Source organism: Heptranchias perlo, unplaced genomic scaffold (genome assembly GCF_035084215.1).
Source record: "Heptranchias perlo isolate sHepPer1 unplaced genomic scaffold, sHepPer1.hap1 HAP1_SCAFFOLD_223, whole genome shotgun sequence".
Lineage (NCBI taxonomy): Eukaryota > Metazoa > Chordata > Chondrichthyes > Hexanchiformes > Hexanchidae > Heptranchias > Heptranchias perlo.
This window is the reverse complement of record NW_027139237.1, coordinates 192413-215889: the sequence shown is the minus strand read 5'-3', so window position 1 is coordinate 215889 and position 23477 is coordinate 192413. Positions and strand designations below refer to the sequence as shown.

The 23477-nt window shown below is 42.1% G+C and overlaps 1 protein-coding gene across 1 annotated transcript in view; it reads left to right on the top strand.

The window, feature by feature from the left end:
- Positions 1–23477, top strand: part of LOC137310130 (leucine-rich repeat-containing protein 71-like) — a 114376-nt gene that overhangs the window by 5567 nt on the left and 85332 nt on the right. The window contains exons 3-5 of the mRNA XM_067978100.1: positions 1885–1968; positions 3159–3242; positions 21606–21734. Coding sequence (XP_067834201.1) covers positions 1885–1968; positions 3159–3242; positions 21606–21734 — 297 coding nt within the window. The remainder of the gene's footprint in view (positions 1–1884; positions 1969–3158; positions 3243–21605; positions 21735–23477) is intronic.

Here is a 23477-nt window from a genome sequence, read left to right as displayed (position 1 = left end):
ACACCCTGCAGTCTCTCTCTCTCCACACACACACACCCTGCAGTCTCTCTCTCTCCCCACACACCCTGCAGTTTCTCTCTCCCCACACACACCCTGCAGTCTCTCTCTCCCCACACACACCCTGCAGTCTCTCTCTCCCCACACACCCTGCAGTCTCTCTCTCTCCACACACACACCCTGCAGTCTCTCTCTCCCCACACACACCCTGCAGTCTCTCTCTCCCCACACACACCCTGCAGTCTCTCTCTCCCCACACACCCTGCAGTCTCTCTCCCCACACACACCCTGCAGTCTCTCTCTCCCCACACACACCCTGCAGTCTCTCTCCCCACACACACCCTGCAGTCTCTCTCTCTCTCCCCACACACCCTGCAGTCGCTCTCTCTCCACACACACCCTGCAGTCTCTCTCCCCACACACACCCTGCAGTCTCTCTCTCTCCACACACACACACCCTGCAGTCTCTCTCTCTCCCCACACACACCCTGCAGTCTCTCTCTCTCCCCACACACCCTGCAGTTTCTCTCTCCCCACACACACCCTGCAGTCTCTCTCTCTCCCCACACACACCCTGCAGTCTCTCTCCCCACACACACCCTGCAGTCTCTCTCTCTCCACACACACCCTGCAGTCTCTCTCTCTCTCCACACACACACACCCTGCAGTCTCTCTCTCCCCACACACCCTGCAGTTTCTCTCTCCCCACACACACCCTGCAGTTTCTCTCTCCCCACACACACCCTGCAGTCTCTCTCTCTCTCCACACACACCCTGCAGTCTCTCTCTCTCCCCACACACCCTGCAGTTTCTCTCTCCCCACACACACCCTGCAGTCTCTCTCTCTCTCCCCACACACCCTGCAGTCTCTCTCTCTCTCCCCACACACACCCTGCAGTCTCTCTCTCTCTCCCCACACACACCCTGCAGTCTCTCTCTCTCTCCCCACACACACCCTGCAGTCTCTCTCTCTCCCCACACACCCTGCAGTTTCTCTCTCCCCACACACACCCTGCAGTCTCTCTCTCTCCCCACACACACCCTGCAGTCTCTCTCTCTCCCCACACACACCCTGCAGTCTCTCTCTCTCCCCACACACACCCTGCAGTCTCTCTCTCTCCCCACACACCCTGCAGTCTCTCTCTCTCCCCACACACCCTGCAGTCTCTCTCTCTCCCCACACACCCTGCAGTCTCTCTCTCCCCACACACACCCTGCAGTCTCTCTCTCTCCCCACACACACACCCTGCAGTCTCTCTCTCTCCCCACACACACCCTGCAGTCTCTCTCCCCACACACCCTGCAGTCTCTTTCTCTCCCCACACACCCTGCAGTCTCTCTCTCCCCACACACACCCTGCAGTTTCTCTCTCCCCACACACACCCTGCAGTCTCTCTCTCTCCCCACACACACCCTGCAGTCTCTCTCTCTCTCCCCACACCCTCCCTGCAGTCTCTCTCTCCCCACACACCCTGCAGTCTCTCTCTCTCCCCACACACCTTGCAGTCTCTCTCTCCCCACACACACCCTGCAGTCTCTCTCTCCCCACACACCCTGCAGTCTCTCTCTCTCCCCACACACCCTGCAGTCTCTCTCTCCCCACACACACCCTGCAGTCTCTCTCTCCCCACACACACCCTGCAGTCTCTCTCTCCCCACACACCCTGCAGTCTCTCTCTCTCCCCACACACCCTGCAGTCTCTCTCTCCCCACACACACCCTGCAGTCTCTCTCTCCCCACACACACCCTGCAGTCTCTCTCTCCCCACACACACCCTGCAGTCTCTCTCTCTCCACACACACACCCTGCAGTCTCTCTCTCCCCACACGCACCCTGCAGTCTGTGGAGATGGTTCATGTGCAGATTTCTGTTCCCTTTCTCCGCAGGGTTTACGTTTGAATCGGACTCTTCTGTGGCTCTCTCTGGCTTACAATCAAATCGGAGATAAGGGAGCCGTGAAACTAGCAGAGGTGAGTGGCTGAGAGACGCCTCACAGGTGGGTGAGATGTGGACCCACCAGATGAACACTGAGAGAAACTCTATCCTCAACAGAAAAGGAGAGGACGATAGATTCCCCCGAGTCAGGACGTGTGGAGACTATCCCCCTGTCGGTGCAGGTGGGGTCTTTTTTTCTTCGTTTATGGGATGTGGGCATCACTGGCGAGGCCGGCATTTATTGCCCATCCCTAATTGCCCTTGAGAAGGTGGTGGTGAGCCGCCTTCTTGAACCGCTGCAGTCCGTGTGGTGAAGGTTCTCCCACAGTGCTGTTAGGAAGGGAGTTCCAGGATTTTGACCCAGCGACGATGAAGGAACGGCCGATATATTTCCAAGTCGGGATGGTGTGTGACTTGGAGGGGAACGTGCAGGTGGTGTTGTTCCCATGTACCTGCTGCCCTTGTCCTTCTAGGTGGTAGAGGTCGCGGGTTTGGGAGGTGCTGTCGAAGAAGCCTTGGCGAGTTGCTGCAGTGCATCCTGTGGATGGTACACACTGCAGCCACAGTGCGCCGGTGGTGAAGGGAGTGAATGTTTAGGGTGGTGGATGAGGTGCCAATCAAGCGGCTGCTTTGTCCTGGATGGTCGAGCCTATTGAGTGTTGTTGGAGCTGCACTCATCCAAGCAAGTGGAGAGTTTTCCATCACACTCCTGACTTGTGCCTTCTAGATGGTGGAAAGGCTTTGGGGAGTCAGGAGGTGAGACACTCACTGCAGAATACCCAGCGTCTGACCTGCTCTTGTAGCCACAGTATTTATATGGCTGGTCCAGTTATGTTTCTGGTCAATGGTGACCCCCAGGATGTTGATGGTGGGGGATTCGGCGATGGTAATGCCATTGAATGTCAAGGGGAGGTGGTTAGTCTCTCTCTTGTTGGAGATGGTCATTGCCTGGCACTTGTCTGGTGCGAATGTTACTTCCCACTTATCAGCCCAAGCCTGGATGTTGTCCAGGTTTTGCTGCATGCGGGCTCAGACTGCTTCATTATTTGAGGGGTTGCGAATGGAACTGAACACTGTGCACTGGTCTGTCGGTACAGGTGGGGTGTGTCGGTGCAGGTGGGGTGTGTCGGTGTACATGAGTTCTGTGTACCCAGATATTTGGTGATTATAATTTGTGTACTTCCCTCTCACATTACCAAACTCACCTTTCTTCCCTTCACTGTAGGTCCTTGGTCCATTCGCCCTGACCCATGAGGAGATCGTGGCAAGGAGGCACCTTCTGTTAGAGTCTCAGGAGAGGCAGAGATCGGTAAAGCTTCACTTCCCTTTCACCCCATGCTCACTAACACTCACTGTTAATCTTGTTAAAGCTGGTTCTCGGGATGCGGGTGTCGCTGTCGAGCCCACATTTATTGCCTGTCCCTAATTGCCCTGAGAAGGTTTGAGAGAGAGTTATTGGTACACTATCTAAGGTCAGTCACTGCTTGTTCCCTCAGCTCTACAACTATGAGCTGCAGTTTGGCTCGGAGCTGATATCTTTCCTCATTCATTCAACCCGCTGTTGAGATTGCGTGTAAGGGAATATGGCCCTTCATGCCTTTTACAGTTGAGATCCTGTGACTGTATGTCCAGTCTGAGAGCCGAGGCTTTCTCTCCTTCGGCTTCGCCAGTAAAAGCAGAGATGCCCTGACTCCCGGGGAGACTCTGAGAGTGAGCGACGGGGAGAGTAATCGTGCGTCGGTTCTCCACACAATCCCGCTGGATCCTTTAATCCCAGCCCAGAGTCTGGGCTTGCCACTCCCTGAAGTCTCTGAGCTGCAGTGGTGCCTCTGCTCCAGGTCCCCAAAAGCTCTGGGTTTTGGCTTTGAGAACTCGTCTTGCCACCTTCTGGTTGACTGTCAGCCAATTAGGCATCCTAATCTCACTCCACAACGAACAACTTGCATTTATATCGTGCCTTTAATGTAGTAAAACGTCCCATGGCGCTTGACAGAGGAGTACGGAAAATCAGATGCTGAGCCAAAGAGAAATCAAATTAGAATGAGGAAAGAAACTGGCCGTCCGCCTTTCTCTCTATTTATGCCTTTATCTCTGTTTCTCACGTGCTCTCCCTCTCTGCCTGATAAATGCTGGAGATGAGACTCTCTAGCATGAGCAATAACCTTTTCTAACTGTCAACCAAACCGCGGTGAGGTAATTATTTGGCTTCAGAATTCAACTTTTCTTTGAAAATTGAAATAAAAGTACATGGCTCGCATTCTTTCTCCCCTTCGGCTCTCCTCTTCTCTCCTTTTCACTTTCAAATGTTGATACTACATTCAACAAAGATTATAACAGGTCTGTAATTAAACATTTTTTCTACCTCTTCCTACACACATACACAGACTCCCATTTTAAAAAAAAGTCTGATCCACTTTACCTCAGCAAAGCTTTCAAGATTTGTTTCTCCAAACAATTTTGAAAAACTTTTGAGCAGAAACTGCTAGAAGCAGGATGGGCCAAATGGCCTTCTTCTGTGCTGAAGCATTCCAAGTTGAAGAAAGAATTTCCTCAGTATCGCTGACTGAACGGCACTGATACACCCTTGGAAATTAGGTGTACGACATGATCCAAATTCAGCCGAGTTACAGGTCTGAGTGAAATATCAGCTCCAAGCCCAGACTTTTGGGAACGACTGAGGCTTTCAAGTAAATACATTAATGACAGCTTTAAAGACAAGAAAAATTCAATAAATCAATATAATCATGGTGGTTTTGAAATAGGTGGTTTTTCTAAATGTTAATGAAATTGTTATTTTGGACGGTGCAAATTACATTTGCTGAGGAAAAAAATGGTGCATGAAAAAACTTTCTGAAATGATTCTGAGAGATTTGTTCAAACCCAGTGGCCAGATTCTGCAATCAGGGTGATGATTTTACAATGGCTATTTCTCCGGTGAACAGAATACATTTTTAGTGGAGAATTTGACAAAAAGGTTTGATGATAATAGAAAAAAATTGGTTAAGTGGAGCATAAAGAAGATTGAACAGAGAGAAGATATTGAGTATTTTATGAACAACTGATAACACAGAGGGCGCAGAAATCCCTGTGCATATGAAGGAGAACAGTAACCCCAGTGTATATTATAGAGAATAGTAACCCCAGTGTATATTATAGAGAATAGTAACCCCAGTGTATATTATAGAGAACAGTAACCCCAGTGTATATTATAGAGAATAGTAACCCCAGTGTATATTATAGAGAATAGTAACCCCAGTGTATATTATAGAGAATAGTAACCCCAGTGTATATTACAGAGAATAGTAACCCCAGTGTATATTATAGAGAATAGTAACCCCACTGTATATTATAGAGAATAGTAACCCCAGTGTATATTATAGAGAATAGTAACCCCAGTGTATATTATAGAGAATAGTAACCCCAGTGTATATTATAGAGAATTGTAACCTCAGTGTATATGATAGAGAATAGTAACCCCAGTGTATATGATAGAGAATAGTAACACCAGTGTTTATTGTAGACAATAGTAACCCCAGTGTATATTATAGAGAATAGTAACCCCAGTGTATATTATAGAGAATAGTAACCCCAGTGTATATTATAGAGAATAGTAACCCCAGTGTATATTATAGAGAACAGTAACCCCAGTGTATATTATAGAGAATAGTAACCCCAGTGTATATTATAGAGAATAGTAACCTCAGTGTATATGATAGAGAATAGTAACTCCAGTGTATATGATAGAGAATAGTAACCCCAGTGTATATTATAGAGAATAGTAACCCCAGTGTATATCATAGAGAATAGTAACACCAGTGTTTATTGTAGACAATAGTAACCCCAGTGTATATTATAGACAATAGTAACCCCAGTGTATATCATAGAGAATAGTAACACCAGTGTTTATTGTAGACAATAGTAACCCCAGTGTATATTATAGAGAATAGTAACCCCAGTGTATATTATAGAGAATAGTAACCCCAGTGTATATTATAGAGAATAGTAACCTCAGTGTATATGATAGAGAATAGTAACCCCAGTGTATATTATAGAGAATAGTAACCCCAGTGTATATCATAGAGAATAGTAATCCCAGTGTATATGATAGAGAATATTAACACCAGTGTATATTGTAGAGAATAGTAACCCCAGTATATATTATAGAGAATAGTAACCCCAGTGGAGATGATAGAGAACAGCAATGTGAAAATTATGGAGAATAGTAACCCCAGTGTATATTATAGAGAATAGTAACCCCAGTGTATATTATGGAGAATAGTAACCCCAGTGTATATTATGGAGAATAGTTACCCCAGTGTGTATGATAGAGAAGAGGAACCCCAGTGTATATTATAGAGAATAGTAACCCCAGTGTGTATTATAGAGAATAGTAACCCCTGTGTATATTACAGAGAATAGTAACCCCAGTGTATATTATAGAGAATAGTAACCCCAGTGTATATTATAGAGAATAGTAACCCCAGTGTATATTATAGAGAATAGTAACCCCAGTGTATATTATAGAGAATAGTAACCCCAGTGTATATTATGGAGAATAGTTACCCCAGTGTGTATGATAGAGAATAGTAACCCCAGTGTATATTATAGAGAATAGTAACCCCAGTGTGTATTATGGAGAATAGTAACCCCAGTGTATATTACAGAGAATAGTAACCTCAGTGTATATTACAGAGAATATAACTCCGGTGTATATTATCGAGAATAGTAACCCCTGTGTATATCATAGAGAATAGTAACCCCAGTGTATATTATAGAGAATAGTAACCACTGTGTATATTATGGAGAATAGTAATCCCAGTGTATATTATAGAGAATAGTAACCTCAGTGTATATTTTCGAGAATAGTAACCCCAGTGTATATTATAGAGAACAGTAACCTCAGTGTATATTTTCGAGAATAGTAACCCCTGTGTATATTATAGAGAATAGTAACCCCAGTGTATATTTTCGAGAATAGTAACCCCTGTGTATATTATAGAGAATAGTAACCCCAGTGTATATTTTCGAGAATAGTAACCCCAGAGCATATTATAGAGAATTGTAACCCCAGTGTATATTATAGAGAACAGTAACCCCAGTGTATATTATAGAGAACAGTAACCCCAGTGTATATTATAGAGAATAGTAACCCCAGTGTATATTATAGAGAATAGTAACCCCAGTGTATATTATAGAGAATAGTAACCCCAGTGTATATTACAGAGAATAGTAACCCCAGTGTATATTATAGAGAATAGTAACCCCACTGTATATTATAGAGAATAGTAACCCCAGTGTATATTATAGAGAATAGTAACCCCAGTGTATATTATAGAGAATAGTAACCCCAGTGTATATCATAGAGAATAGTAACCCCAGTGTATATTATAGAGAACAGTAACCCCAGTGTATATTATAGAGAATAGTAACCCCAGTGTATATTATAGAGAACAGTAACCCCAGTGTATATTATAGAGAATAGTAACCCCAGTGTATATTATAGAGAATAGTAACCCCAGTGTATATTATAGAGAATAGTAACCCCAGTGTATATTACAGAGAATAGTAACCCCAGTGTATATTATAGAGAATAGTAACCCCACTGTATATTATAGAGAATAGTAACCCCAGTGTATATTATAGAGAATAGTAACCCCAGTGTATATTATAGAGAATAGTAACCCCAGTGTATATCATAGAGAATAGTAACCCCAGTGTATATTATAGAGAACAGTAACCCCAGTGTATATTATAGAGAATAGTAACCCCAGTGTATATTATAGAGAATAGTAACCCCAGTGTATATTATAGAGAATAGTAACCCCAGTGTATATTACAGAGAATAGTAACCCCAGTGTATATTATAGAGAATAGTAACCCCACTGTATATTACAGAGAATAGTATCCCCAGTGTATATTATGGAGAATAGTTACCCCAGTGTGTATTATAAAGAATAGTAACCCCAGTGTATATTATGGAGAATAGTAACCCCAGTGTATATTGTAGAGAATAGTAACCCCAGTGTATATCATAGAGAATAGTAACCCCAGTGTATATTATAGAAAATATAACTCCAGTGTATATTATAGAGAATAGTAACCCCAGTGGAGATGATAGAGAACAGTAACGCCAGTGAAAATTATGGAGAATAGTAACCCCAGTGTATATTATCGAGAATAGTAATCACTGTGTATATTATAGAGAATAGTAACGCCAGTGTATATGATAGAGAATAGTAACCCCAGTGTATATTATAGAGAATAGTAACCCCAGTGTATATAGAATCATAGAATCATAGAAGTTACAACATGGAAACAGGCCCTTCGGCCCAACATGTCCATGTCGCCCAGTTTATACCACTAAGCTAGTCCCAATTGCCTGCACTTGGCCCATATCCCTCGATACCCATCTTACCCATGTAACTGTCCAAATGCTTTTTAAAAGTCAAAATTGTACCCGCCTCTACTACTGCCTCTGGCAGCTCGTTCCAGACACTCACCACCCTTTGAGTGAAAAAATTGCCCCTCTGGACCCTTTTGTATCTCTCCCCTCTCACCTTAAATCTGTGCCCCCTCGTTATAGACTCCCCTACCTTTGGGAAAAGATTTTGACTATCGACCTTATCTATGCCCCTCATTATTTTATAGACTTCTATAAGATCTCCCCTTAACCTCCTACTCTCCAGGGAAAAAAGTCCCAGTCTGTCTAACCTCTCCCTGTAAGTCAAACCATCAAGTCCCGGTAGCATCCTAGTAAATCTTTTCTGCACTCTTTCTAGTTTAATAATATCCTTTCTATAATAGGGTGACCAGAACTGTACACAGTACTCCAAGTGTGGCCTCACCAATGCCCTGTACAACTTCAACAAGACATCCCAACTCCTGCATTCAATGTTCTGACCAATGAAACCAAGCATGCTGAATGCCTTCTTCACCACCCTATCCACCTGTGACTCCACTTTCAAGGAGCTATGAATCTGTACTCCCAGATCTCTTTGTTCTATAACTCTCCCCAACGCCCTACCATTAACGGAGTAGGTCCTGGCCCGATTCGATCTACCAAAATGCATCACCTCACATTTATCTAAATTAAACTCCATCTGCCATTCATCGGCCCACTGGCCCAATTTATCAAGATCCCGTTGCAATCCTAGATAACCTTCTTCACTGTCCACAATGCCACCAATCTTGGTGTCATCTGCAAACTTACTAACCATGCCTCCTAAATTCTCATCCAAATCATTAATATAAATAACAAATAACAGCGGACCCAGCACCGATCCCTGAGGCACACCGCTGGACACAGGCATCCAGTTTGAAAAACAACCCTCTACAACCACCCTCTGTCTTCTGTCGTCAAGCCAATTTTGTATCCAATTGGCTACCTCACCTTGGATCCCATGAGATTTAACCTTATGTAACAACCTACCATGCGGTACCTTGTCAAATGCTTTGCTGAAGTCCATGTAGACCACGTCTACTGCACAGCCCTCATCTATCTTCTTGGTTACCCCTTCAAAAAACTCAATCAAATTCGTGAGACATGATTTTCCTCTCACAAAACCATGCTGACTGTTCCTAATTAGTCCCTGCCTCTCCAAATGCCTGTAGATCCTGTCCCTCAGAATACCCTCTAACAACTTACCCACTACAGATGTCAGGCTCACTGGTCTGTAGTTCCCAGGCTTTTCCCTGCCACCCTTCTTAAACAAAGGCACAACATTTGCTACCCTCCAATCTTCAGGTACCTTACCTGTAGCGGTGGATGATTCAAATATCTCTGCTAGAGGACCCGCAATTTCCTCCCTAACCTCCCATAACGTCCTGGGATACATTTCATCAGGTCCCGGAGATTTATCTACCTTGATGCGCGTTAAGACTTCCAGCACCTCCCTCTCTGTAATATGTACACTCCTCAAGACATCACTATTTATTTCCCCAAGTTCCCTAACATCCATGCCTTTCTCAACCGTAAATACCGATGTGAAATATTCATTCAGGATCTCACCCATCTCTTGTGGTTCCGCACATAGATGACCTTGTTGATCCTTAAGAGGCCCTACTCTCTCCCTAGTTACCCTTTTGCCCTTTATGTATTTGTAGAAGCTCTTTGGATTCACCTTTGCCTGATCTGCCAAAGCAATCTCATATCCCCTTTTTGCCCTCCTGATTTCTCTCTTAACTCTACTCCGGCAATCTCTATACTCTTCAAGGGATCCACTTGATCCCAGCTGCCTATGCATGTCATATGCCTCCTTCTTCTTTTTGACTAGTGCCTCAATCTCCCGAGTCATCCAAGGTTCCCTACTTCTACCAGCCTTGCCCTTCACTTGATAAGGAATGTGCTTACCCTGAACCCTGGTTAACACACTTTTGAAAGCCTCCCACTTACCAGACGTCCCTTTGCCTGCCAACAGACTCTCCCAATCAACTTCTGAAAGTTCCTGTCGAATACCATCAAAATTGGCCTTTCCCCAATTTAGAATTTTAACTTTTGGGCCAGACCTATCCTTCTCCATAGCTATCTTAAAACTAATGGAATTATGATTCACTGGTCCCAAAGTGATCCCTCACTAACACTTCAGTAACCCCAGTGTATATTAGAGAGAATAGTAACGCCAGTGTATATTCGAGAGAATAGTCACCCCAGTGTATATTATAGAGAACAGTAACCTCAGTGTATATTTTCGAGAATAGTAACCCCTGTGTATATTGTGGAGAATAGTAATCCCTGTGTATATTATAGAGAATCGTAACCCAAGAGTATATTATAGAGAATAGTAACCCCAGTGTATATTTTCGAGAATAGTGACCCCAGTGTATATGAAAGAGAATTGTAACCCCAGTGTATATTATGGAGAATAGTAACCCCAGTGTATATCATAGAGAATAGTAACCACTGTGTATATTATAGAGAATAGCAACCCCAGTGTATATTATAGAGAATAGTATCCCCAGTGTATATTATAGAGAATAGTAACCCCAGTGTACATTTTCGAGAATAGTGACCCGAGTGTGTATTATAGAGAAAAGTAACCCCAGTGTATATGATGGAGAATAGTAACACCAGTGTATATCATAGAGAATAGTAACCCCTGTGTATATTATAGAGAATAGTAACCCCAGTGTCTATTATAGAGAATTGTAATCCCAGTGTATATGATGGAGAATAGTAACACCAGTGTATATTATCGAGAATATAACTCCAGTGTATATTATGGAGAATGGTTACCCCGGTGTATATTATCGAGAATATAACTCCAGTGCATATTACAGAGAATAGTAACCCCAGTGTATATCATAGAGAATAGTAACCCCAGTGTATATTATAGAGAATAGTAACCCCAGAGTATATTATGGGGAATAGTAACCCCAGTGCATATTACAGAGAATAGTAACCCCAGTGTATATTATAGAGAATAGTAACCCCAGAGTATATTATGGGGAATAGTAACCCCAGTGCATATTACAGAGAATAGTAACCCCAGTGTATATTATAGAGAATAGTAACCCCAGTGTATATTGTAGAGAATAGTAACCCCATTGTATATTATAGAGAATAGTAACCCCAGTGAATATTACAGAGAATAGTAACCCCAGTGTATATTATAGAGAATAGTAACCCCAGTGTATATTGTCGAGAATAGTAACCCCATTGTATATTATAGAGAATAGTAACCCCAGTGAATATTACAGAGAATAGTAACCCCAGTGTATATTATAGAGAATAGTAACCCCAGTGAATATTACAGAAAATAGTAACCCCAGTGTTTTTTTTTTATTCGTTCATGGGATGTGGGCGTCGCTGGCGAGGCCGGCATTTATTGCCCATCCCTAATTGCCCTCGAGAAGGTGGTGGTGAGCCGCCTTCTTGAACTGCTGCAGTCCGTGTGGTGACGGTTCTCCCACAGTGCTGTTAGGAAGGGAGTTCCAGGATTTTGACCCAGCGACGATGAAGGAACGTCCGATATATTTCCAAGTCGGGATGGTGTGTGACTTGGAGGGTGCAGGTGGTGTTGCAGGTGGTGTTGTTCCCATGCGCCTGCTGCTCTTGTCCTTCTCGGTGGTAGAGGTCGCGGGTTTGGGAGGTGCTGTCGAAGAAGCCTTGGCGAGTTGCTGCAGTGCATCCTGTGGATGGTACACACTGCAGCCACAGTGCGCCGGTGGTGAAGGGAGTGAATGTTTAGGGTGGTGGATGGGGTGCCAATCAAGCGGGCTGCTTTATCTTGGATCGTGTCGAGCTTCTTGAGTGTTGTTGGAGCTGCACTCATCCAGGCAAGTGGAGAGTATTCCATCATATTATGGAGAATAGTTACCCCAGTGTATATGATAGAGAATAGTAACCCCAGTGTATATCACAGAGAATAGTAACCCCAGTGGATATTAGAGAGAATAGTAACCCCTGTGTATATCATAGAGAATAGTAACCCGAGTGTATATAAGAGAATATAACTCCAGTGTATATTATGGAGAATAGTTACCCCAGTGTGTTTTATACAGAATAGTAACCCCAGTGTATATTATAGAGAATAGTAACCCCAGTGTATATTATGGAGAATAGCAACCCCAGTGTATATTATGGAGAATAGTTACCCCAGTGTATATTATGGAGAATAGTTACCCCAGTGTATATGATGGAGAATAGTAACACCAGTGTATATTGCAGAGAATAGTAACCACTGTGTATATTAGAGAGAATAGTAACCCCAGTGTATATTCGAGAGAATAGTAACCCCAGTGTATATTATGGAGAAATGTCACCCCTCTGTATATTATCGAGAATAGTAACCCCAGTGTATATGATAGAGAATCGTAATCCCTGTGTATATTATAGAGAATAGTAACCCCAGTGTATATTATAGAGAATAGTGACCCGAGTGTATATTATAGAGAATAGTAACCCCAGTGTATATTATAGAGAATAGTAACCCATCTGTATATTATGGAGAATGGTAACCCCAGTGGATATTATAAAGAATAGTAACCCCAGAGTATATTATAGAGAATAGTAACCCCAGTGTATATTACAGAGAATAGTAACCCCAGAGTATATTATAGAGAACAGTCACCCCAGTGAATATTACAGAGAATAGTAACCCCAGTGTTTTTTTTTTATTCGTTCATGGGATGTGGGCGTCGCTGACGAGGCCAGCATTTATTGCCCATCCCTAATTGCCCTCGAGAAGGTGGTGGTGAGCCGCCTTCTTGAACTGCTGCAGTCCGTGTGGTGACGGTTCTCCCACAGTGCTGTTAGGAAGGGAGTTCCAGGATTTTGACCCAGCGACGATGAAGGAACGGCGATATATTTCCAAGTCGGGATGGTGTGTGACTTGGAGGGTGCAGGTGGTGTTGCAGGTGGTGTTGTTCCCATGCGCCTGCTGCTCTTGTCCTTCTCGGTGGTAGAGGTCGCGGGTTTGGGAGGTGCTGTCGAAGAAGCCTTGGCGAGTTGCTGCAGTGCATCCTGTGGATGGTACACACTGCAGCCACAGTACGCCGGTGGTGAAGGGAGTGAATGTTTAGGGTGGTGAATGGGGTGCCAATCAAGCGGGCTGCTTTATCTTGGATCGTGTCGAGCTTCTTGAGTGTTGTTGGAGCTGCACTCATCCAGGCAAGTGGAGAGTATTCCATCATATTATGGAGAATAGTAACCCCAGTGTATATCACAGAGAATAGTAACCCCAGTGTATATCACAGAGAATAGTAACCCCAGTGTATATAAGAGAATAGTTACCCCAGTGTGTTTTATACAGAATAGTAACCACTGTGTATATTATGGAGAATAGTAATCCCAGTGTATATTATAGAGATTAGTAACCCCAGTGTATATTATAGAGAATAGTAACCCCAGTGTATATTATGGAGAATAGCAACCCCAGTGTATATTATGGAGAATAGTTACCCCAGTGTATATGATGGAGAATAGTAACCCCAGTGTATATTGTAGAGAATAGTAACCACTGTGTATATTAGAGAGAATAGTAACCCCAGTGTATATTAGAGAGAATAGTAACCCCAGTGTATATGATAGAGAATCGTAACCCCAGTGTATATTATAGAGAATAGTAACCCCAGTGTATATTGTAGAGAATAGTAACCACTGTGTATATTAGAGAGAATAGTAACCCCAGTGTATATTAGAGAGAATAGTAACCCCAGTGTATATGATAGAGAATCGTAACCCCAGTGTATATTATGGAGAATAGTAACCTCAGTGTATATTTTCGAGAATAGTAACCCCTGTATATATTATAGAGAATCGTAATCCCTGTGTATATTATAGAGAATAGTAACCCCAGTGTATATTATAGAGAATAGTGACCCGAGTGTATATTATAGAGAATAGTAACCCCAGAGTATATTATAGAGAATAGTAACCCCTGTGTATATTATAGAGAATAGTAACCCATCTGTATATTATAGAGAATAGTAACCCCAGTGTATATTATAGCGAATAGTAACCCCAGTGTATATTATAGAGAATAGTAACCCATCTGTATATTGCGGAGAATAGTAACCCCAGTGTATATTATAGAGAATAGTAAACCACTGTGTATATTATGGAGAATCGTAACCTCAGTGTATATTATAGAGAATAGTAACCCCAGAGTATATTATAGAGAATAGTAACCCCAGTGTATATTATAGAGAATAGTAACCCCAGTGTATATTATAGAGAATAGTAACCCCAGTGTACATTATGGAGAATATTAACCCCTGTGTATATTACAGAGAATCGTAACCAATATGTATATTATAGAGAATAGTAACCCCAGTGTATATTTGAGAGAATTCTAACCCCTCTGCATATCACAGAGAATAGTATCCCCAGTGTATATTATAGAGAATAGTGACCCTAGTGTATATTAGAGAGTCATAGAGTTATGCAGCACGGATCGAGGCCCTTCGGCCCATCGTGTCCGCGCCGGCCATCAAGCCCAGTCTAATCTACTCCCATATTCCAGCATTTGGTCCGTAGCCTTGTATGCTATGGCATTTCAAGTGCTCATCCAAATGCTTCTTGAATGTTGTGAGGGTTCCTGCCTCCACAACCCTTTCAGGCAGTGAGTTCCAGACTCCAACCACCCTCTGGGTGAAAAAGTTCTTTCTCAAATCCCCTCCAAACCTCACGCCTTTTACCTTGAATCTATCCCCCCTTGTTATAGAACCCTCAACGAAGGGAAATAGCTCCTTAGTATCCATCCTATCTATGCCCCTCATAATTTTGTACACCTCAATCATGTCCCCCCTCAGCCTCCTCTGCTCCAAGGAAAACAAACCCAATCTTCCCAGTCTCTCTTCATAGCTGAAGCGCTCCAGCCCTGGTAACATCCTGGTGAATCTCCTCTGCACCCTCTCCAAAGCGATCACATCCTTCCTGTAGTGCGGCAACCAGAACTGCACACAGTACTCCAGCTGTGGCCTAACCAGTGTTTTATACAGCTCCATCATAACCTCCTTGCTCTTATATTCTATGCCTCGGCTAATAAAGGCAAGTATCCCATATGCCTTCTTTACCACCTTATCTACCTGTTCCGCCGCCTTCAGGGATCTGTGAACTTGCACACCAAGATCCCTCTGACCCTCTGTCTTGCCTAGGGTCCTCCCATTCATTGTGTATTCCCTTGCCTTGTTAGTCCCTCCAAAGTGCATCACCTCGCACTTTTCCGGGTTAAATTCCATTTGCCACTGTTCCGCCCATCTGACCAACCCATCTATATCGTCCTGCAGACTGAGGCTATCCTCCTCGCTATTTACCACCCTACCAATCTTTGTATCATCAGCGAACTTACTGATCATACCTTTTACATTCATATCCAAGTCGTTAATGTAGACCACAAACAGCAAGGGCCCCAGCACAGATCCCTGTGGTACCCCACTGGCCACAGGCTTCCAGTCACAAAAACAACCTTCGACCATCACCCTCTGCCTTCTGTCACTAAGCCAGTTTTGTATCCAAAGTGCCAAGGCACCCTGGATTCCATGGGCTCGTACCTTCTTGACCAGTCTCCTGTGGGGGACTTTATCGAAGGCCTTACTGAAATCCATGTATACCACATCCACTGCGTTACCCTCATCCACACGCCTAAGTCACCCCCTCAAAAAATTCAATCAAATTAGTCAGACATGATCTTCCCTTGACAAAGCCATGTTGACTATCCCTGATTAATCCTTGCTTCTCCAAGTGGAGACTAATTTTGTCCTTCAGAATTTTTTCCAATAATTTTCCTACCACTGATCTTAGGCTCACTGGCCTGCAGTTCCCCGGTTTTTCCCTACTCCCCTTCTTGAATAATGGTGTTACATTAGCGGTTCTCCAGTCCTCTGGCACATCCCCTGAGCCAGAGGACTGGAGAACCGTAACCCCAGTGTATATTGGAGAGAATAGTAACCCCTGTGTATATTATAGAGAATAGTAACCCATCTTTATATGAAAGAGAACAGTCACCCCAGTGTATATTATCGAGAATAGTAATCTCAGTGTATATTTTTGAGAATAGTAACCCCTGTGTATATTACAGAGAATAGTAATCCCTGTGTATATTATAGAGAATAGTAACCCCAATGTATATTATGGAGAATAGTAACCCCAGTGTATATTATGGAGAATATTAACCTCAGTGTTTTTTGTACAGAACAGCAACCCTGGTGTATATTATGGAGAATAGTAACCCCAGTGAATATTACAGAGAATAGTAACCCCTGTGTATGTTATAGAGAATAGTAACCCCAGTGTATATTATGGAGAATAGTAACCCCAGTGTATATTTGAGAGAATTCTAACCCCAGTGTATATTATAGAGAATAGTGACCCCAGTGTATATTATAGAGAACAGTGACCCCACTGTATATTGCAGAGAATAGTAACCCCAGTGTAGATTACAGAGAATAGTGACCCCAGTGTATATTACAGAGAATAGTAACCCCAGTGTATATTACAGAGAATAGTGACCCCAGTGTATATTATAAAGAATAGTGACCCCAGTGTATATTATAAAGAATAGTAACCCCAGTGTATATTATAGAGAATAGTGACCCCAGTGTATATTACAGAGAATAGTGACCCCAGTGTATATTATAGAGAATAGTGACCCCAGTGTATATTACAGAGAATAGTAACCCCAGTGTATATTATAGAGAATAATGACCCCAGTGTATATTACAGAGAATAGTGACCCCAGTGTATATTACAGAGAATAGTAACCCCAGTGTATATTACAGAGAATAGTGACCCCAGTGTATATTATAAAGAATAGTAACCCCAGTGTATATTATAGAGAATAGTGACCCCAGTGTATATTACAGAGAATAGTGACCCCAGTGTATATTATAGAGAATAGTGACCCCAGTGTATATTACAGAGAATAGTAACCCCAGTGTATATTATAGAGAATAATGACCCCAGTGTATGTTATAGAGAATAGTGACCCCAGTGTATATTTTTGAGAATAGTGACCCTAGTGTATATTATTGAGAATAGTAACCCCAGTGTATATTATAGAGAATAGTAACCCCAGTGTATATTATAGAGAATAGTGACCCCAGTGTATATTATAGAGAATAGTGACCCCAATGTGTATGATAGAAAATAGAAACCTCAGTGTGTATTATGGAGAATAGTAACCCCAGTGTATATTATCGAGATTAGTAACCCCAGTGTATATTATAGAAAATAGAAACCTCAGTGTATATTATAGAGAATGGTAACCCCAGTGTACATTATAGAGATTAGTAACCCCAGTGTATATTATAGAGAATCGTGACCCCAGTGTATATTATAGAGAATAGTAATCTCAGTGTATATTTTTGAGAATAGTAACCCCTGTGTATATTACAGAGAATAGTAATCCCTGTGTATATTATAAAGAATAGTGACCCCAGTGTATATTATAAAGAATAGTGACCCCAGTGTATATTATAAAGAATAGTAACCCCAGTGTATATTATAGAGAAAAGTAACCCCAGTGTATATTATAGAGAATAGTGACTCCAGTGTATATTATAGAGAATCGTGACCCCAGTGTATATTATAGAGAATAGTAATCTCAGTGTATATTTTTGAGAATAGTAACCCCTGTGTATATTATGGAGAATAGTAACCCCAGTGTATATTAGAGAGAATAGTAACCCCAGTGTATATTATAGAAAATAGAAACCTCAGTGTATATTATAGAGAATAGTAATCTCAGTGTATATTTTTGAGAATATTAACCCCTGTGTATATTACAGAGAATAGTAATCCCTGTGTATATTATAGAGAATAGTGACCCCAGTGTATATTATAGAGAAAAGTAACCCCAGTGTATATTATAGAGAATAGTGACCCCAGTGTATATTATAGAGAAAAGTAACCCCAGTGTATATTGTAGAGAAAAGTAACCCCAGTGTATATTATGGAGAATAGTGACTCCAGTGTATATTATAGAGAATCGTGACCCCAGTGTATATTATAGAGAATAGTAATCTCAGTGTATATTTTTGAGAATAGTAACCCCTGTGTATATTACAGAGAATAGTAATCCCTGTGTATATTATAGAGAATAGTAACCCCAGTGTATATTATGGAGAATAATAACCCCAGTGTATATTTGAGAGAATTCTCACCCCAGTGTATATTATAGAGAATAGTGACCCCACTGTATATTGCAGAGAATAGTAACCCCAGTGTATATTATAGAGAATAGTGACCCCAGTGTATATTACAGAGAATAGTGACCCCAGTGTATATTACAGAGAATAGTAACCCCAGTGTATATTACAGAGAATAGTGACCCCAGTGTATATTATAAAGAATAGTGACCCCAGTGTATATTATAAAGAATAGTGACCCCAGTGTATATTATAAAGAATAGTAACCCCAGTGTATATTATAGAGAATAGTGACCCCAGTGTATATTACAGAGAATAGTGACCCCAGTGTATATTATAAAGAATAGTAACCCCAGTGTATATTATAGAGAATAGTGACCCCAGTGTATATTACAGAGAATAGTGACCCCAGTGTATATTACAGAGAATAGTAACCCCAGTGTATATTACAGAGAATAGTGACCCCAGTGTATATTACAGAGAATAGTAACCCCAGTGTATATTACAGAGAATAGTGACCCCAGTGTATATTATAGAGAATAGTAACCCCAGTGTATATTATAGAGAATAGTAACCCCAGTGTATATTGTCGTGAATGGTAACCCCAGTGTATATTGTAGAGAATTCTAACCCCTGTGCATATTTGAGAGAATTCTCACCCCTGTGTATATTACATAGAATCGTAACCCCAGTGTATATTATGGAGAATAGTGACCCCAGTGTATATTATAGAGAATAGTGACCCCAATGTGTATGATAGAAAATCGAAACCTCAGTTTGTATTATGGAGAATAGTAACCCCAGTGTATATTATAGAGAATAGTAACCCCAGTGTATATTATGGAGAATAGTAACCCCAGTGTATATTGTCGAGAATTCTAACCCCTGTGTATATTTGAGAGAATTCTCACCCCTGTGTATATTACATAGAATAGTAACCCCAATGTATATTATAGAGAATAGTAACCCCAGTGTATATTATAGAGAATAGTAACCCCAGTGTATATTATAGAGAATAGTACCCCAGTGTATATGATAGAGAATAGTAACACCAGTGTATATTATAGAGAATAGTAACCCCAGTGTATATTATAGAGAATAGTAACCCCAGTGTATATTATGGAGAATAGTAACCCCAGTGTATATTGTCGTGAATGGAAACCCCAGTGTATATTGTAGAGAATTCTAACCCCTGTGTATATTTGAGAGAATTCTCACCCCTGTGTATATTACATAGAATCGTAACCCCAGTGTATATTATCGAGATTGGTAACCCCAGTGTCTATTATAGAGAATAGTAACCCCAGTGTATATTATAGAGAATAGTAGCCCTTGTGTATATTTAAGAGAATTCTTACCCCTGTGTATATTATAGAGAATAGTGACCCCAGTGTATATTATCGAGAATAGTGACCCCAGTGTATATTATAGAAAATAGAAACCTCAGTGTATATTATAGAGAATAGTGAACCCAGTGTATATTATAGAGAATAGTAACCCCTGTGTATATTATCGAGAAAAGTAACCCCAGTGTATATTATAGAGAATAGTGACTCCAGTGTATATTATAGAGAATCGTGACCCCAGTGTATATTATCGAGAATAGTAATCTCAGTGTATATTTTTGAGGATAGTAACCCCATCTGTATATTATAGAGAATTCTAACCCCAGTGTATATTATGGAGAATAATAACCCCAGTGTATATTTGAGAGAATTCTCACCCCAGTGTATATTATAGAGAATAGTGACCCCAGTGTATATTACAGAGAATAGTAACCCCAGTGTATATTACAGAGAATAGTGACCCCAGTGTATATTATAAAGAATAGTGACCCCAGTGTATATTATAAAGAATAGTAACCCCAGTGTATATTATAAAGAATAGTGACCCCAGTGTATATTATAAAGAATAGTAACCCCAGTGTATATTATAGAGAATAATGACCCCAGTGTATGTTATAGAGAATAGTAACCCCAGTGTATATTTTTGAGAATAGTGACCCTAGTGTATATTATTGAGAATAGTAACCCCAGTGTATATTATAGAGAATAGTGACCCTCGTGTATATTTTTGAGAATAGTGACCCCAATGTGTATGATAGAAAATAGAAACCTCAGTGTGTATTATGGAGAATAGTAACCCCAATGTATATTGTAGAGAATAGTAACCCCAGTGTATATTATAGAGAATAGTAACCCCAGTGTATATTATAGAGAATAGTAACCCCAGTGTATATTATAGAGAATAGTAACCCCAGTGTATATGATAGAGAATAGTACCCCAGTGTATATGATAGAGAATAGTAACCCCAGTGTATATTATAGAGAATAGTAACCCCAGTGTATATTATAGAGAATAGTAACCCCAGTGTATATTGTAGAGAATTCTAACCCCTGTGTATGTTTGAGAGAATTCTCACCCCTGTCTATATTACATAGAATCGTAACCCCAGTGTATATTATCGAGATTAGTAACCCCAGTGTCTATTATAGAGAATAGTAACCCCAGTGTATATTATAGAATAGTAACCCCAGTGCATAATATGGAGAATAGTAACCCCAGTGTACATTATAGAGATTAGTAACCCCAGTGTATATTATGGTGAATAGTAACCCCAGTGTACATTATAGAGATTAGTAACCCCAGTGTATATTATAGTGAATCGTAACCCCAGTGTATATTATAGAGAATAGTGACCCCAGTGTATATTATAGAGAATAGTAACCCCAGTGTATATGATAGAGAATAGTAACCGCTGTGTATATTATCGAGAATAGTGACTCCAGTGTATATTATCGAGAATAGTGACCCCAGTGTATATTGTAGAGAATCGTGACCCCAGTGTATATTTTAGAGAATAGTAACCCCTGTGTGTATTATAGAGAATAGCAACCCTAGTGTATATTATAGAGAATAGTGACCCCAGTGTATATTTTAGAGAATAGTAACCCCTGTGTGTATTATAGAATAGTAACCCCAGTGTATATTATAGAGAATAGTAACCCCTGTGTGTATTAGAGATTGATAACCCCTGTGTATATTATATTTGATTGATCTGTACCCGTTTTGTTGCACACACCAGCCTTTATTCACCAGGCGCCCTGATTCGAAGAGCGATCGCAGCAATAGCCAGTTGGGCAGCAGCACCAACATTGAAAAGCTGGAGAAGTCCCAGCGAAGTGGCAGGACTACTTCCAAGAAGAAGGAGAAGGTAGAGATCTGATTGCTGATAATTCCTGCCCTGCCTGTAACTGAGGGCATCGTTAACTCATTGCTTCCCAATCTGAGGAGCAGAAGGCAGTCCGAGGCGGGGAGAGGAGTTGAATAGAAAGGTTGTAGTCATAGGTGCTTCGATAATTAGGGCTGGAGATAGAATCTTCTTAACTGTGTCTCCAGGAGGGTGTGTTGCCCACCTGTTGCAAGCGGAAAGGACATCTCGGAGCAACTGGGGAGTAACTTGGAAAGGGAGGGGGAAGATCCAGTTGTCATCGTCCATGTCGGGAAGAAAAGGGAGGAGGTCCTCCTGAGGGAATACCGGGAAATAGGAACTAAATTAAAAAGTAGGACCTCACTGGTTGTAATCTCAGACTCATTACCCGAGCCACATGTAAAGGGACAGGCAGATTTGAAAGGTGGTCGCGTGGCTGAAAGAGTGGTGTGGGAAGGAGGGGTTCCGTTTGATGGGACACTGACCACCAGTACTGGGACAGGAAGGAACTGCACCACTGGGACAGGCTCTTCCTGAACCGGAATGGGACCAGAGTCCGAGCAGAAAGGTTAATTTGAGCGGTGCATAAGACTTGAAACCAGTAAGATGGGTGGAGAGATCTGGTGAAAATAACAGGAGCCCAATGATGAAAGAAACAGGAGGTGAGTGGAAAGGAGGTGGAGGAGGTAATATGTGAAATGAGTAAAGGACTTCGAATAACAATCATGGGAGATTTTCATGACCCCCAAACAAACTGGCAAGAAGAGGTAGGTAAAGGGGAACAGGGAATGGGGTTTTTCCAATGTGTGCAGGACTCCTTTCTTACCCATTATGTAAAAAGCCCAACAAAGGAGGAAGCACTGCTGGATTTAGTGATGGGAAATGAACCAGAGCAGATAAGAGAAGTAAACGTAGGGGAACATCTAGGCAATAGCGATCATAACAGGTTTAAAATAAAGATTGAGAAGTACAATTTCAAAATTTGCGGATGACACCGAATTGGGAAGTGTAGTGAATACAAAGGAAGAATGCGACAAAATACAGGAAGGCAGCAATAAACTTGCAGAATGGGCGTGTAATTGGCAAATTAATTTCAATCTCGATCAGTGTGAGGTGGTGCTTTACGGTCGGAAGAATAAGGAGGTCACACACTGCTCGGATAATAAGAGTCTAAATGGGTTATTGGAGCAGAGGGATCTGGGGGGACAGATACACAAATCACTAAAAGTAGCAACACAGGTTAATATGGCCATGAAACATGCAAACAAAGCACTGGGGTTCATTTCTGCACTCCCCTCTTCCTGCATCATTGTGTTTCTGCCTTCCTACATTCCTGTGTTCATGTTCCTTCATTGCTGCGTCCCTACATTCTTGTTTTCCTTCCTTCCTTTGTTTCGGATATGGTGAGAAGGTGGAAAGGCGGGGTTGATAGTTTGGGTGGGAAGGCGGGGTTGAGGGTTTGAGTGGGATGATGGGGTTGAGGGTTTGAGTGGGAAGGCGGGGTCGAGGGTTTGAGTGGGATGGCGGGGTTGAGGGTTTGAGTGGGAAGGCGGGGTCGAGGGTTTGAGTGGGAAGGCGGGGTTGAGGGTTTGAGTGGGATGGCGGGGTTGAGGGTTTGAGTGGGATGATGGGGTTGAGGGTTTGAGTGGGAAGGCGGGGTCGAGGGTTTGAGTGGGATGGCGGGGTTGAGGGTTTGAGTGGGAAGGCGGGGTCGAGGGTTTGAGTGGGATGATGGGGTTGAGGGTT